This window comes from Triplophysa rosa, linkage group LG8 (genome assembly GCF_024868665.1).
Source record: "Triplophysa rosa linkage group LG8, Trosa_1v2, whole genome shotgun sequence".
In the NCBI taxonomy this organism is placed as follows: domain Eukaryota; kingdom Metazoa; phylum Chordata; class Actinopteri; order Cypriniformes; family Nemacheilidae; genus Triplophysa; species Triplophysa rosa.
This window is the reverse complement of record NC_079897.1, coordinates 21,550,750-21,563,550: the sequence shown is the minus strand read 5'-3', so window position 1 is coordinate 21,563,550 and position 12,801 is coordinate 21,550,750. Positions and strand designations below refer to the sequence as shown.

At 38.3% G+C, this 12,801-nt stretch overlaps 1 protein-coding gene across 1 annotated transcript in view; it reads right to left on the bottom strand.

The window, feature by feature from the left end:
• The window catches only part of mindy3 (MINDY lysine 48 deubiquitinase 3), a 28,802-nt gene extending 17,635 nt beyond the window's left edge, over positions 1-11,167 (bottom strand). Inside the window, exons 1-10 of the mRNA XM_057339781.1 lie at positions 10,421-11,167; positions 10,085-10,164; positions 9,631-9,691; positions 9,174-9,350; positions 8,106-8,157; positions 7,698-7,812; positions 7,385-7,458; positions 7,140-7,219; positions 6,767-6,837; positions 4,903-4,983 (exon numbers count right to left, since the gene is read on the bottom strand). Coding sequence (XP_057195764.1) covers positions 4,903-4,983; positions 6,767-6,837; positions 7,140-7,219; positions 7,385-7,458; positions 7,698-7,812; positions 8,106-8,157; positions 9,174-9,350; positions 9,631-9,691; positions 10,085-10,164; positions 10,421-10,514 — 885 coding nt within the window. The 5' untranslated portion in view covers positions 10,515-11,167. The remainder of the gene's footprint in view (positions 1-4,902; positions 4,984-6,766; positions 6,838-7,139; positions 7,220-7,384; positions 7,459-7,697; positions 7,813-8,105; positions 8,158-9,173; positions 9,351-9,630; positions 9,692-10,084; positions 10,165-10,420) is intronic.
• Between the last annotated feature and the right edge of the window lie 1,634 nt (positions 11,168-12,801).

Here is a 12,801-nt window from a genome sequence, read left to right as displayed (position 1 = left end):
AAACCAACATTATCATTGACACATTCTAAACAAAATTATTTAATAAACCACATGAAATCAATGATGTACATCAGCAAGGCACAAACCCATTAAAGTAAGATGCTACGACAGCAAAACACTGGCCGGGACCAACGGGTCATCCTGCGACTCACAGGCCACACCATCAATGCATCCATTAATCACCTTTGGGAGTGCGAGCAAGAGAAGCATCAAATTTGGTATAAACAGGGCGACTCTGGTCCAGTGATCACGGATCACATTTCACTGCATTACACCCGGTTATGGTTACCCCTGCGCTGCGTTAAAAGCTGGTATTCCATTACTCACTGTCCTCAGGGTGTGTGTGGCTGTCCATCCACCGGGACCTGAGATCATTCCTTTAGTGTCCGGCGCTCTGTGCCCGTGTGTGTCCGGGGCCCTCTCAGGACCTCTGTGAAAGGTCATTTGTGTAGTGTCTGTTGCTTTGTGTGCTTGTAAATCAGATAAGAATGGAACGCAAACCTTATTAGAAGCTGAAAGCAGAGACATGGAGACAAACAAAAACGGCAACATGAGCATGTCTCCGCTGGGAGATGGGCCATTAGAGACACCCAACTTGTACTTTTAACATCTAGAAAAAGAAACATTTCGGAAATGACTGAAACTCCAAATATGGTCTCCAAAAACCAGCCCAACCAGTAAAACCATATCATACTCTTTAAGCCTCTCCATCAATGAGTATTCACATTTACCACTATAGCTCTGATGATTTGTAAAAAAAGGGGCAAACCTTTGTAAATCCTCTCAAAAACCAATAATAAGTATGCAATGATTTTTAATAAATCAAACAGAAATATATTCAAAAGATCATGCATTTCTCAAAAACAGGTCTAAAAAAAGACTGAATGATGCAATGATTTATTCTGCATGGTCAGCGTCACGCTCAGCTATGACCAAGCACCGTCAGCTAAACGTAATTAACACACGCTTTAGTGTGCATCCCATTAACAGGCGCTCTTTGAGGTGTCGTTTGAGAGCTTTTCTCTTCTCTCAAAGGGCCTGGCAGAGTGGCTGACCCTACCGGTGACTCCAGCGGGAAAACTAAACCAGATGGATGCAAAGAGAGCCAGAGCTCCAGGGGGAATGAGATCGGCTTTCTTAGCGGAAATCGTGGCATTACTCACCTGAGGCTATGCTCCCGCTAACCAGCCCCAGAGAGAAGGTGGAAAAAGAGAAGCGAGAGTATAAGGGTTAAATTTATTTTGTACATGTGCGCAACGAACAGGCCTGATGTTTGCTTAAGAGAAGAGAGACAAACAAGCCCTTAAATCAGTATGATCTCCTAAAGCTCATGGGAATGGAGCAGTGCCCTGAAGAAGCAGTGAGATAATTGGTGGTAGTCTGAATAAAGAGAAGACTGGGAAAGGCCTCACTGATGTTATTCTCTTTCCTGAGCTGTATATATATATGCAATATTATTACTTAGGCCTGAAGAACCAGCAACAAATAAAAAAGCCAGTGTAGGGGAAGCTAGCGGTGAAGAACAGAAGCTAACGAAAACCATTGAAATCATGATTACCTGGCAGAAAAAGACAAAACATGCAGCAAAGAGAATTCTGGAAAAATTGGGGTAAGGTTTAAGTCAAGAACTCAAGATTAAGTCAATCCTTTGAACAAACCAATTTACTAAAATAAGAGAGAGTATGCTATATATGTTATATTGCTCCTGTATGACATATCGCTTCTTGCTCCCTGAACTCTCTGTAAGTCGCTTTGGCTAAATGACTAAATGTAAATGTAAATGAAATCCTAAGTGAGCGTGTTTGGTTACGACCCTAAACAAACAAAAAAAAGGCTGATGCCAACAACAAGATATACATAAATGCCAAATACAACTACACTATTTGAATTACAACTGAACTAATGTCTAATATCCATTATTAGTAGATTATTAGATATTAATATCCTAATATCCTAACATACAATTAAAATGCATATAACAGTCAGATTTGTTCACTTAAGCAGTGACTGAGAAGTCTGGAGGAGCAGAAGCAAAGAATGAGGAAACTTAAGGTGGAATGACTCAGTCAGGAGGATGAGCATAGAATTTACATTTTGAGCTTGTGTTTAGAAAAATTTAGATAATTGGAGGATTGAGATAAGGCTTGAAAGAGTCAGAAAAGTCTGCAGCAGACATCAATATTACAATACCTATGACACAAGTCAAATACACTGAGGCAGTAAGTGCAGGTCCATTATACCTCAGCAGTAAATCTACTGTAACATTAGAGCTGTCTATATTACACTGGCAAGCAGGTAACATTTTATGAGATTATTTCTATTTTTAAGAAATAAAAAGAGAAATAATATAAACATGCATAGCATTCTAAATAATCTCATAAAAATCTTAAATAATCTAAATAATGTGGAACAGTGTAGTTTTATAGTTTCTATCCTACATATTACTGATCCTTAAAACTGTAACACAAGTAATAATAGTAATGGTGAATAGTAATTTGTCATTTGAATAGTAGTTTTCTCACTCGGTATGATTATACACAATCAAAACTATGATAAGGAGTACTCCCTCAATGTCAGAGCATTTCCTGACCATGAAGAATACAAATCATGTACAAAAGGAGTGCAGCACAGGCACATACACCGGATGAGGATAATGTACTGACAGTAAAAGGCCTTAAGTGTAAGAGCATGATTAATGCTCGCTGTCAATCTCATTTTCCTCCAGGTGGAAACCTTTATGACAAACAAGCATTTCCTCTTTTGAGTAAAGGGATAAAACACATGGGGACTCACATACACACTTAGTAAGCAGTGAAGGTCTTTACTGTAACAGGATGAAGTAATTAGGCCATGGAAGGTCAAGCATTATGATCTGAAGGCAAAGCTTTCACTAAAGGGATTGCAACCAAATACACCCATTTTTAACTAATAATTGCATTTAAGAAAAGCAATGAAATGCACATACTTAGAGGTTTGTCAAACAAATTGCTTTTGAACATCCTTTATGTCAGCAACCATCTAGCAACCACACAGAAACACCACAGCATCATGCATGGAGAAGAACCAATCTAAGGTTTCTGCAGGTTTCACAAAGTCAAATTTAAGACTTTTAAAGACTTTTTTAGACCATTATGAATGAAATTTAAGACCTGTATCAAAACATAAAAAATAGGGATGCACCGAAATGAAAATTCTTGGTCGAAGCCGAATAAAAATGAAACACTTGGTCGAAGGCCGAATACCGAACATGGCTTTTTGTATTTCTTCTATTTATTTAGCCATTTTTTTCACTATTGCATAAACTGAATGGTCAAAATGTGCTTTTTATATTTTGTCTTGCTTTTCAATATAATACAATATAACTTAAAATAAAACTGAGCAAAACAAGTAGGCTAAATAAAAAAAATAGCCTCGATAGCCTATATAAGGCCTATAACGGACTGCTGAAAGAATGTACTTTACTCTGTAAGCCAACAACAAAACACTTAAAACGTGTCTTTCAACATAATAAGCTAAAAATATGAATAAACAAAAACTGTTGGATTATTATAGGCTAAACTGCAAAATGATTTAAAGAAAAAACATCCATGCAAGCAATTCTGACTGACAACCATTTCAGTTCACGTCTCTCCTCCAAACTCCGCCCACACAAGCTGACTGTCACTCACTGTTCTCTCAGAAGGTGCACTCGTGGCCGGGATGCACAGAACAGGGAACTGTGCGCATGCGACCACTGTATGATGTTAAAGGATGCCACGAGTTCGGTTACCGAACATTCGGTGCATCCCTAATAAAAAAACCACACACCCAACATTCCCAGATCAATTTCTTTCTTGCATACTCAGCAGTAGGCTTCAAAATTGTTTTTAGCAACTGGCTTTATCCAAGCCTTAAACGCAGTTCTCATGACTCAGCCATGACCACAAAACTTACGGTTCAGATCATATCACAGACTTTCTGTCACGATTCGGATCATTTTTCGGATCAGCAAAAAATTGGGGAAAAAACTAACTTTGCTTTTCATTTACCTTTCAAACCCTTTTACTTTCAACAATAGTAAATTAATAAATAGTGTTTAATAGTGTCTCATTTGTAGTCGTAATGCAGGTAATGCTCATTAAAATGCACCTGTTTGTAAAAGAAAAGAACTACAACACCACAGAATCAAACGGAAGCATTTTAATGAGCATTAGAGGTGCCAATCACAATTTCTACACAAAATGTAAAAACAAGCAATAATGCTAAATCAAGATAATTAAATAAAATTAAAATTATTTTATCAAATAAAATAGGATGTAAGCAGTTTATGGTTAGCAAGCAATGTAGCATTATGGCACACAAATAGAACTCAACTGATCACAGTTGCGCAGATATTAAAAAGACAAACATGGCTCATCCAATCAGATATTAGAGCCAAAACAATGTGACAAACAATTTATTTACAATGTGAAACAGGATTGTTTGAGCACATAAAGTTCTCACATGCCTCATAAGCAGAAGCTTTAAACCAGCGTAGTGGTTCCATGAACTGACATTCCCACTCAATACTTACTGGAGATACACCTCACATCAGCAGCTCCCTCTCACTGAGCATGTCTGACTGCCAAAGCTGACCACATTCCTGATGGGCCGAGGCCAGGACACACCACACTAGATGCCTTATAAGTCTAAAAACCTCTTTCTGCATCTCATCACCCATCCCATACTCCCCCTTTCTTTTTTTCTCCTTCATTCTTCTCCAAAAGATGTCTAAAGCACTAAATCTATTACCAAGCACATTCTTGCCTTTTTTTTAACCTTCAGTCAATAATAAAATAACAATGCAAACTGCCAGACCATTTCGAATAAGAAAGAGCAGAAGAGCAGCAAAGAGGATGAAAACAACTTATTGTCTTAACTCACCTTAGTGAAGAATACTGAGAGATGAGTCTCGCTGCCAAGGATCCAAATAGGGAACTTTGGAGACTTGAGAAACGCGCCAACCTTTAAAAGCAAATAGAAAACAGGGTTTGAGGGCCAATCTCCATACCGATACCATGACGGCTTGGCAAGACACATTTTACAACCATTAACAAGCCGGTTGTTTCATTGCGATAAGAACACATAAAAATGGTCAACAATTCAAACACTTGGTTTATATTGGATTATAGTTACGGATGTATCAAAAATATGTTTTAAAGAGGATGTGGCATTACAGCGTTTACTATAACTGAGTGAGGGCAAAACGCTGATAACTTTCAAAATCAGCACATGTTTGACATTTGAAAACATGTCAATGCAGACAATGTGTACATGAGACTTTACATGATATTTTTCCTTGTTCCTGACATGTAAATAGATGTGCACACTAAATCAGTTATCAGAATGGCATCAGAGTTTACTTCTGGTCTGGGTATAATAGACAAAAGTAGATTATTTCAGGTGTTTACGTGACCTTACACACTGTCCATCAAGCCTAATCAGTTTGACAGACACCGTGTTTTCCAGGATGCTTGTAACTTATGAACACATAAACCTGAAGCTTACGAGCTGCATACATAAAACACACCGCCTATGCCTCAAAACCGAATAAAAAATGAGAGACATGATGATAATTCTGCGATTTTGATAAGACTGGCAAATTTTGCAGCGTAATCAACTATGAAGAGTTCAAAGTGTTGCTTCACACACGTCAGCTCTGATCTCCAGCAGAGCATCCAAATACCCAAAGTCCTCGCATCACTCAACAGGTGAGTATCCGCAGCAGAACTGCACGGGAAGGCATTCCAAGTACGGATTAAAAAGATCAGAAATACTGTGATGGGGTCTCAAATGGTCCTAAACATGAGGTGATAAATTCCATCTCACTTCTATTCTAAACACAACTCACTGCACACATCCTGAACCTATGCCTGACACACTGCCATTCAAAATAAAGCTGTTTCTTAATTACTCTCCCAACAGGTTAAAACAATACAGTAATTCCTGCCCACGATCATAAAATATACAGGATGCGTGTATGTGCCCTGTGTTGCTAGTTGTTCTTTCTTTAGAGGGCTCGGCACGAGTGTGGAGAGATGTGAGAGACCATGGAACCATAATGCTTCTGGAAAAAGTGGCATTTACTGTTATATAACTAAAAAGCAGAAGGAAATAAGAACTATGCAGTGGTCTTCCCACTTAACTGTACCTATGCCAACTAAGACTAGACTTTAGCAAACAGACTGTTGACTTTGTCACACACACCTGAAAAATGCTGGCAGTCCATTATTAAGTATTTACAGAATGTACTTGTGCAACAAAAATCTTGCGGACTTTCATTATATCATGTTAAACGTGAGCTTAATACTGCATCTAAGATTTGCAAAGAAAGAGCAAATAAAGTGAAACAGCCAAAAAAGGTTTGTGGCTTGCTAGCGGCAATCTGGAATAGTCATCATGTTAAAGCCAATACCCACAGAACATCCATTCCTTTGCAAGAAACCTGCAAAAATGTGTGTTAGAAAAGCAATACTTTCTGGTCTTCATCAGAAAAATTCTCAAGAACCAAAATTGTGCAGTAGTTTGACAGTGCGATGATTGTGATGCCAGTCTGCACAATCCAGTCAGTGTTTATGTAGGTTATAATGTTGTAAAACAGCGAAACCACAACCTGTGAGTCCTGGCATCTGGACACACTAATGCTAGTCTCCTGATTTATCAACATTTCAGATAGTGTGAACACCATTTATATAAACACATAACTGAGATGGTGTGAACTCTTGTGAATGTGTATGCGGACATGCACCTTGCAATAGCTCATTGACTCCATTAGTGTGAGAAAGCCAACAGAGGCCTGCTGATGGATGCCATGAAGCTCTAGGGGAGACAGAGATAAGACAGAAAATTTTAATTAACCTGTCAACAGTATAAAGTAAACCACCAAACATATAACACTCCTCGAAACCTAATAAGCGTACAAACTCTGTAAATCTCATTCTTTTAGCAAGATTTTTGTTCAAGCACCTCAAGGACTGACAAAAACATAGAGAATGCTGCCACCAAGTGGTGATCTGCAATAGCAGGGCAACTAATGACCTGACTCTAAAATTGAGATAAAACCTATACAGAATCTCGACAGAACACTGAAGCTTAACATTCTGTGAAAATGTGAAACTTACTCATTCCAGAACATTCTCTATCACCATCCCACACATTGGACACAGCATGACCTGTCACCAGTAGATTGATGAGACTTTGACTGTATGGAAAGAAACAGAAAATAGTTTGTCCAACAAAAAACAGCTAACATCTTTTCACTGTCAATATATAAATTTACGTGCGTCACATACAATGCTATAAACATGAATGGCCTCCCTGTGCAATAATTATATATAAAAATCTAAACTCTGTTCAAGCTTTTTACCTGCCATGGCCAAACACAGGGTCAATAAGAGGTTCAGAGGTGTCTTCTATCTCATTCTTTATGTTCTCAATCCCCTGCAAAGAGTTGAAGTTACAATAAGTGTAAACTAGCAGATGAGCATGGCTAGATAAAATGTATGTTTAACATTTTGTTGTTCTGAAGACTTTACGTAATTCTATATTGAGGAAATCATAATAAAGGAGGTAACTCCCTACGTCAACATGCACTTCAAACATGTAATTATCTTCCAGTTGAAGATTTTAATGTGTTTTTAAAAATAAAAGTAAATTAAAGCAGTAATGTGAAATTTTACCTTTGTAAGTATGACAGAGTACAGGAAGAGCAGAACCCCGAATTTGTTCCTCCATGTGTCATATAAAGACAACACGGCCTCTCTAAGCTCAGCAACAGTTCTAAGAGTTCTTTTCCTGGGAAAGAAATAACCACAATGTGATTGTACCCATAGTAAGAATCATTTGACAAAGTTATAGTTTAAGAATAACTGGCAATTTTCCCCTAATTTATAAAAAAACAAACGCATAACTTTACTGAGGAATTCATTAATTCATCATAATGCACCACTGCAGATTTGCCATTTTTAACAGCATTTTGTGACATGAATTTGCATAACTGTAGCACAAGAAGAAAAGGTCAGCCAATGAAGGCACCAGAAAAGAAAAACCAATGTGACGCTGTCAGTAAAGAAGGTTTGTGCACTTACTGTATGACACTGTGAAATCTCTCAAAGCCAAGCTCTTCAGCAGCCAAAGCAGCTACACACACACACCATGCAAAAACACAAACCCATTAAGCAAGACATTGGCAAAATTTGAAAAGTATTTGTGCAAGATCATACACTGTTAATGAAAACACAGGTTGACACAGTACTCTCAAATAGCATGCAAAGTCAAAATATACAGTTAGGGCTGTCACGATTATGAAATTTGATTGACAATTAATTGTCTAATAAATCATTGCGATTATGGCGATTAATTGTCTGTTTTAGGGCTTTGACGATTATGACGATTAATTGTCTGTTTTTGAGCTTTGACATTTAATTCTCATACATTTTTGATTCAGCGATTGAAACAACCATATTGTTCTGAATATAAGACTGTGTTTTTTTCTTGGAAATACATCGGAAAAAATTGGGTCATCATATATTTAAGGTTTAGGCTTTTACCTGTCAATAATACAACCGCCAAATACTTGTAAATTAAGTAAATTTATCAGGTGTGAATTGAAGCCACCATTAAAATGCTATCAGTCATAGAAAAGCTTCTAGTCTGTTTTTTTCTCACTTGCAAGACTACAATAAAATTTAACTTGTGTGTTAGTGAAATTTTGGTAGATTGGTTTTCACACTTAGATTTGCTTAAATAATATCACATTGTACTGCAGGTAATTTATGTATGTTTTAGTTTTTTTAAGTGATTGTGTTGTGGTGGTACGTATTACCATGCTTAAGTAACAATATATAAACTAAAATATGCAATATGCAGATACACTACAGCTCCCCCTAGTGTCTTCTATAGAGATGTGCAATAATCGCGATGATCTGAAACCATCGCGATGAGGTCAAACAATCGCTATGAGACGATTATTAAAATAATCGTGACAGCCCTATATACAGTATGAATTTACTAATACACCATTAGTGCATCCTTAGACAGTTCACATAAAGCATATCAAATATTAAAGATTAGTGATACGTATTATTAAAAGAATGCCATTTGGCATTATTCGGTATCTGTGCAACATTCAGAATGCATGTCAAGAATTTGCTCACTTTGTGTGTCGGTCGGTTGGCTAGACTCTGGCTCTGAGTGACTGTCTGTGATGTCCGTGCTGTCGGTGGTCTTGGCACGAGGCCAGGTAGACAGGTGAAAAGCCAGTGTCTTATTGAGGCAGGCTGACTCCAAGATCTCACTGAGTGTGGAGCACAGGACCGTCCTCTGCTCTTCCTCTGCGAGAATACAAACACATAAACATCCAGTCAAGCATCAAAGTTACTTCTGACACTCAATCCACTTCAGCTATAAAACGACAAACCTGCCACTGTGCTTCCTCGTTTAATATTAAATGTGATTTTTACAATCTGATCAAAGTAATAACAGTATGTAATAAGGGTTAAATGACAGCTTGTTGAAAACATCTTTCGAAAAACTAGCTTCAGAATGCCTTAGGGCATGTCACATAACTAAAGTTCAGATGTAATATGTTTCTGATGCAGTTAGTTCTCACACCTGAGATATCCCTCCAGTTTGAGCCTTCATTGTTAAACAGAATGTTCTTCAACAGGAAAGCCTTGGGAATATGACAAACAAAATCCATTGTGCATTACAAATCAGTTAAACCAGCCAAGTCACTATCTGACAGCACTTCCATTAATCTCTAGAAAACATCTACATTTTTGAAGGATCCTGGGTACAACTTCCTCCTACAAAAATATAACGATCTTTAATGAAATGTGAGTTTGAGAACAGGCCAGAATATCCTGTGAAAACACAAGCAACACAATGACGTGGACTGCTGGTGCAAGATCATGCCATGAACACACATCACACAACAATGCAGTTGTTTTGTTAAGGACTATAGAGAGGTGTGGATGCAGAAATACTTAAAAATCATTAAAGATAATAAACATTGCCGTAAAATAGAAACTGAAATAATAAGACTGGAGAGATGGCATGTGAATACCTGCACAGGTGCGATGACAGCACACGGCCCACCTTCAAACTGCTCCAGTGCAGTGCGCTCTGACTCGCTGAAGACAAAGCCTGCAACAATAAATGCAATGAACATATAACTGTTAACACCTTCACAGAAGCGTGTCACGAGTCATTATTTTAGTAATGCATCACATGACTGGGCAAGCAGTCAGGGTGAAGTAATATGGCCTTGGCACTGCTCTTTGCTGACTTGTGCAGAAATTATTACAACACGTACGAGTAATGCATGTCTATCTATTGACCTCAGCTATCAACGTTTAAAACTAGATAGAGAGTCATTTTGTATGACACTATAACCGCTTACCTTGAGACCACCTGCGGAAGAGGGAGGCTGGCACAGCCCCGCTGCTGGGACTGCCCCACACCAGATCCACCACATCTTTACTAGTATCTGACATCTCTAGTGTTCTTGATCTTTAATATTAACGTAATTCAAACCATGCATTAATGTTCCCTGTTAAAGCTAACTGCTGTAGGTCTTGGCTAGCTGATGACTAGCCCTGGTCTGCTTTTGCACTTTTGGCTAAATCTTACGAGATCTGGGTTAGACGAGCTGGTGGCATCGGTCACTGATGCTCGAAGGATGCGCGAACTGTCCCGCGAGCGACGAAAGATCGAACGTTCGCGCCAAAAGACGTGACAGAAAAACGATAGCTCGCAAGCAGCCAGTAACGACAGCGCAACACTACAGCTCCACGAGACAGATACACAGTAGATATGTGCTTGAAAGAAACAGGTTTACGTTAACTCGCTTGACTAGTATTGAATTTTTCAGCGAGAGGTTTTTTTTAGAAGCCTCGTTTGTCTAACAGGACAGGCCTGGAATGACCTCACTGAAGCTTGCTACGTTTCCCAACGTCCACAGATGCAAATTAAACATTTAGCTCATTCCTTCCTCTGCTGTGTAGAAAACGCCTGACTGCTGCAATCGACACCACCCGGAGAAAATAATAGGGATTTATGTGATAATCGTCGCCATACTCGCATAGATAACTGCTGAGTGGTACATCCATTCAGTTTATTTACTATGTGCCTCCACCTCAACTTCGAGTTTGTGTGTGAGAGATTGGTTCAAATCGAGAATATTCCAGTGACGTTGACTGAGGGAGAGGTTCGATTGGGAGATCCAAGCGTCAATCACACGCTGACCGCACAGAGGTTTGATATGTGGTTCCCGCCCATGGCACGCACCGTGAGTGTACTGTACAGAGCTGAGCGATGTTATATAATGAGATTAGGCAGCCATACATTGTTAAATATCAGCTGTGAAGTAGGCGCGCCCACGGAAGCAATAGTTTTATTTTAACTCCAGCGTAACCTATTAACTATGCTAAGAAAGGAGAAAATGTTCAGACAATTAATACTTTGTAGGAAAGTCTAATAATTTGTAAGGAAGAGGCACTATACATAATGCATAAATCATAAAAGTATCAGAAATTTAGCACATTATATGTATGCGCCTAATCTTTTAAAAATACGTAATAGAATTTTATAAGTAATACAACAATCATATAAATATCAAGACCGCACTTCTATCTAGCTTTATATCTGTTCACAGAAAAGAGGGGTAAACAAAAATAAATGTTAAACTTGACAAAATAATATTTTTAAAGTAGTATTTAGAATTCTTCATTTCATGTTCAAATTCCTATAAGTTCTTAAGTGCAATCAATTTTAACACTTTGAACGTGCCCGCGGAGACTTTTATTTTGTAAGGATATGGTGGCTGTAACAGGATGTCAACCCATCCTAAGTGGAAATGAGTGGGGAAAATGGCATAAAGAAAGCAGTTATATGTTCAGATTCAAGCTCAGCATTGATTTCAATCAAGTCGATTTCATCAAAAAGCAGACAGGATTGCATAAATGAAAGATATGAAATTTTATTTAGACTTCAGAAAGCAAATGTGACAATAGCATTCTTGTGGATTCCAGCACATATTAAAGGGAATGAAACTGCATATACTTTAGCTAAAGAGGCATGTAAGTTAGATGACATTATGGAAACCCTATATAGTAAATCAGAAGCAAAATTATTAATTAAGAATAGTATATTAAAGGAATGGCAATGTAATTGGGATAAAGAAGTAAAACATTATTATAGAATACAGGAAAACGTAGGAAGTAGGAGGGCATGTAAGGAAGATAACAAAATAGAAGGTATAATTACACGGTTAAGAATGGCACATTCAGGGTTTAAGGGGTCATATGGCGCCAACACGTGTTTTTATGTGTCTTTGTGTTATAAGTTGCCCATGCATGTATTAGACACATAAAATTGCAAAAATTTAAGTGTCTGAACAAAAGAGGCATTCTATCTAAAAGCGAATGCACACCCAGACCTGCCTGAAACGCCTCGTGTAACCACACCCCCACAAATCCACGTCAGTTCGTGGTATGATTTGACTAAGACCGCCCAAATGTATACGCAAGTAAGGTGGGTGTACCTGTCAGTACAATTGCTTTGGAACCTGATGTTCCAAATATGGTAAGAGGCGTTACATTTCCCTCACACGCTTGCAGTATTCGACCAATCACTACGCACTGGTTAACTGGCCAATCATAGCACACCTCGCTTTTCAGAGCGATAAGCTTTGTTAAAAATCTGCGCGTTTCAGAGAGGCGGGGCAAAGAGGAGATACAAACATGCACGGTATGTGGAAAATACAGCGTTTTTGAACCTTAA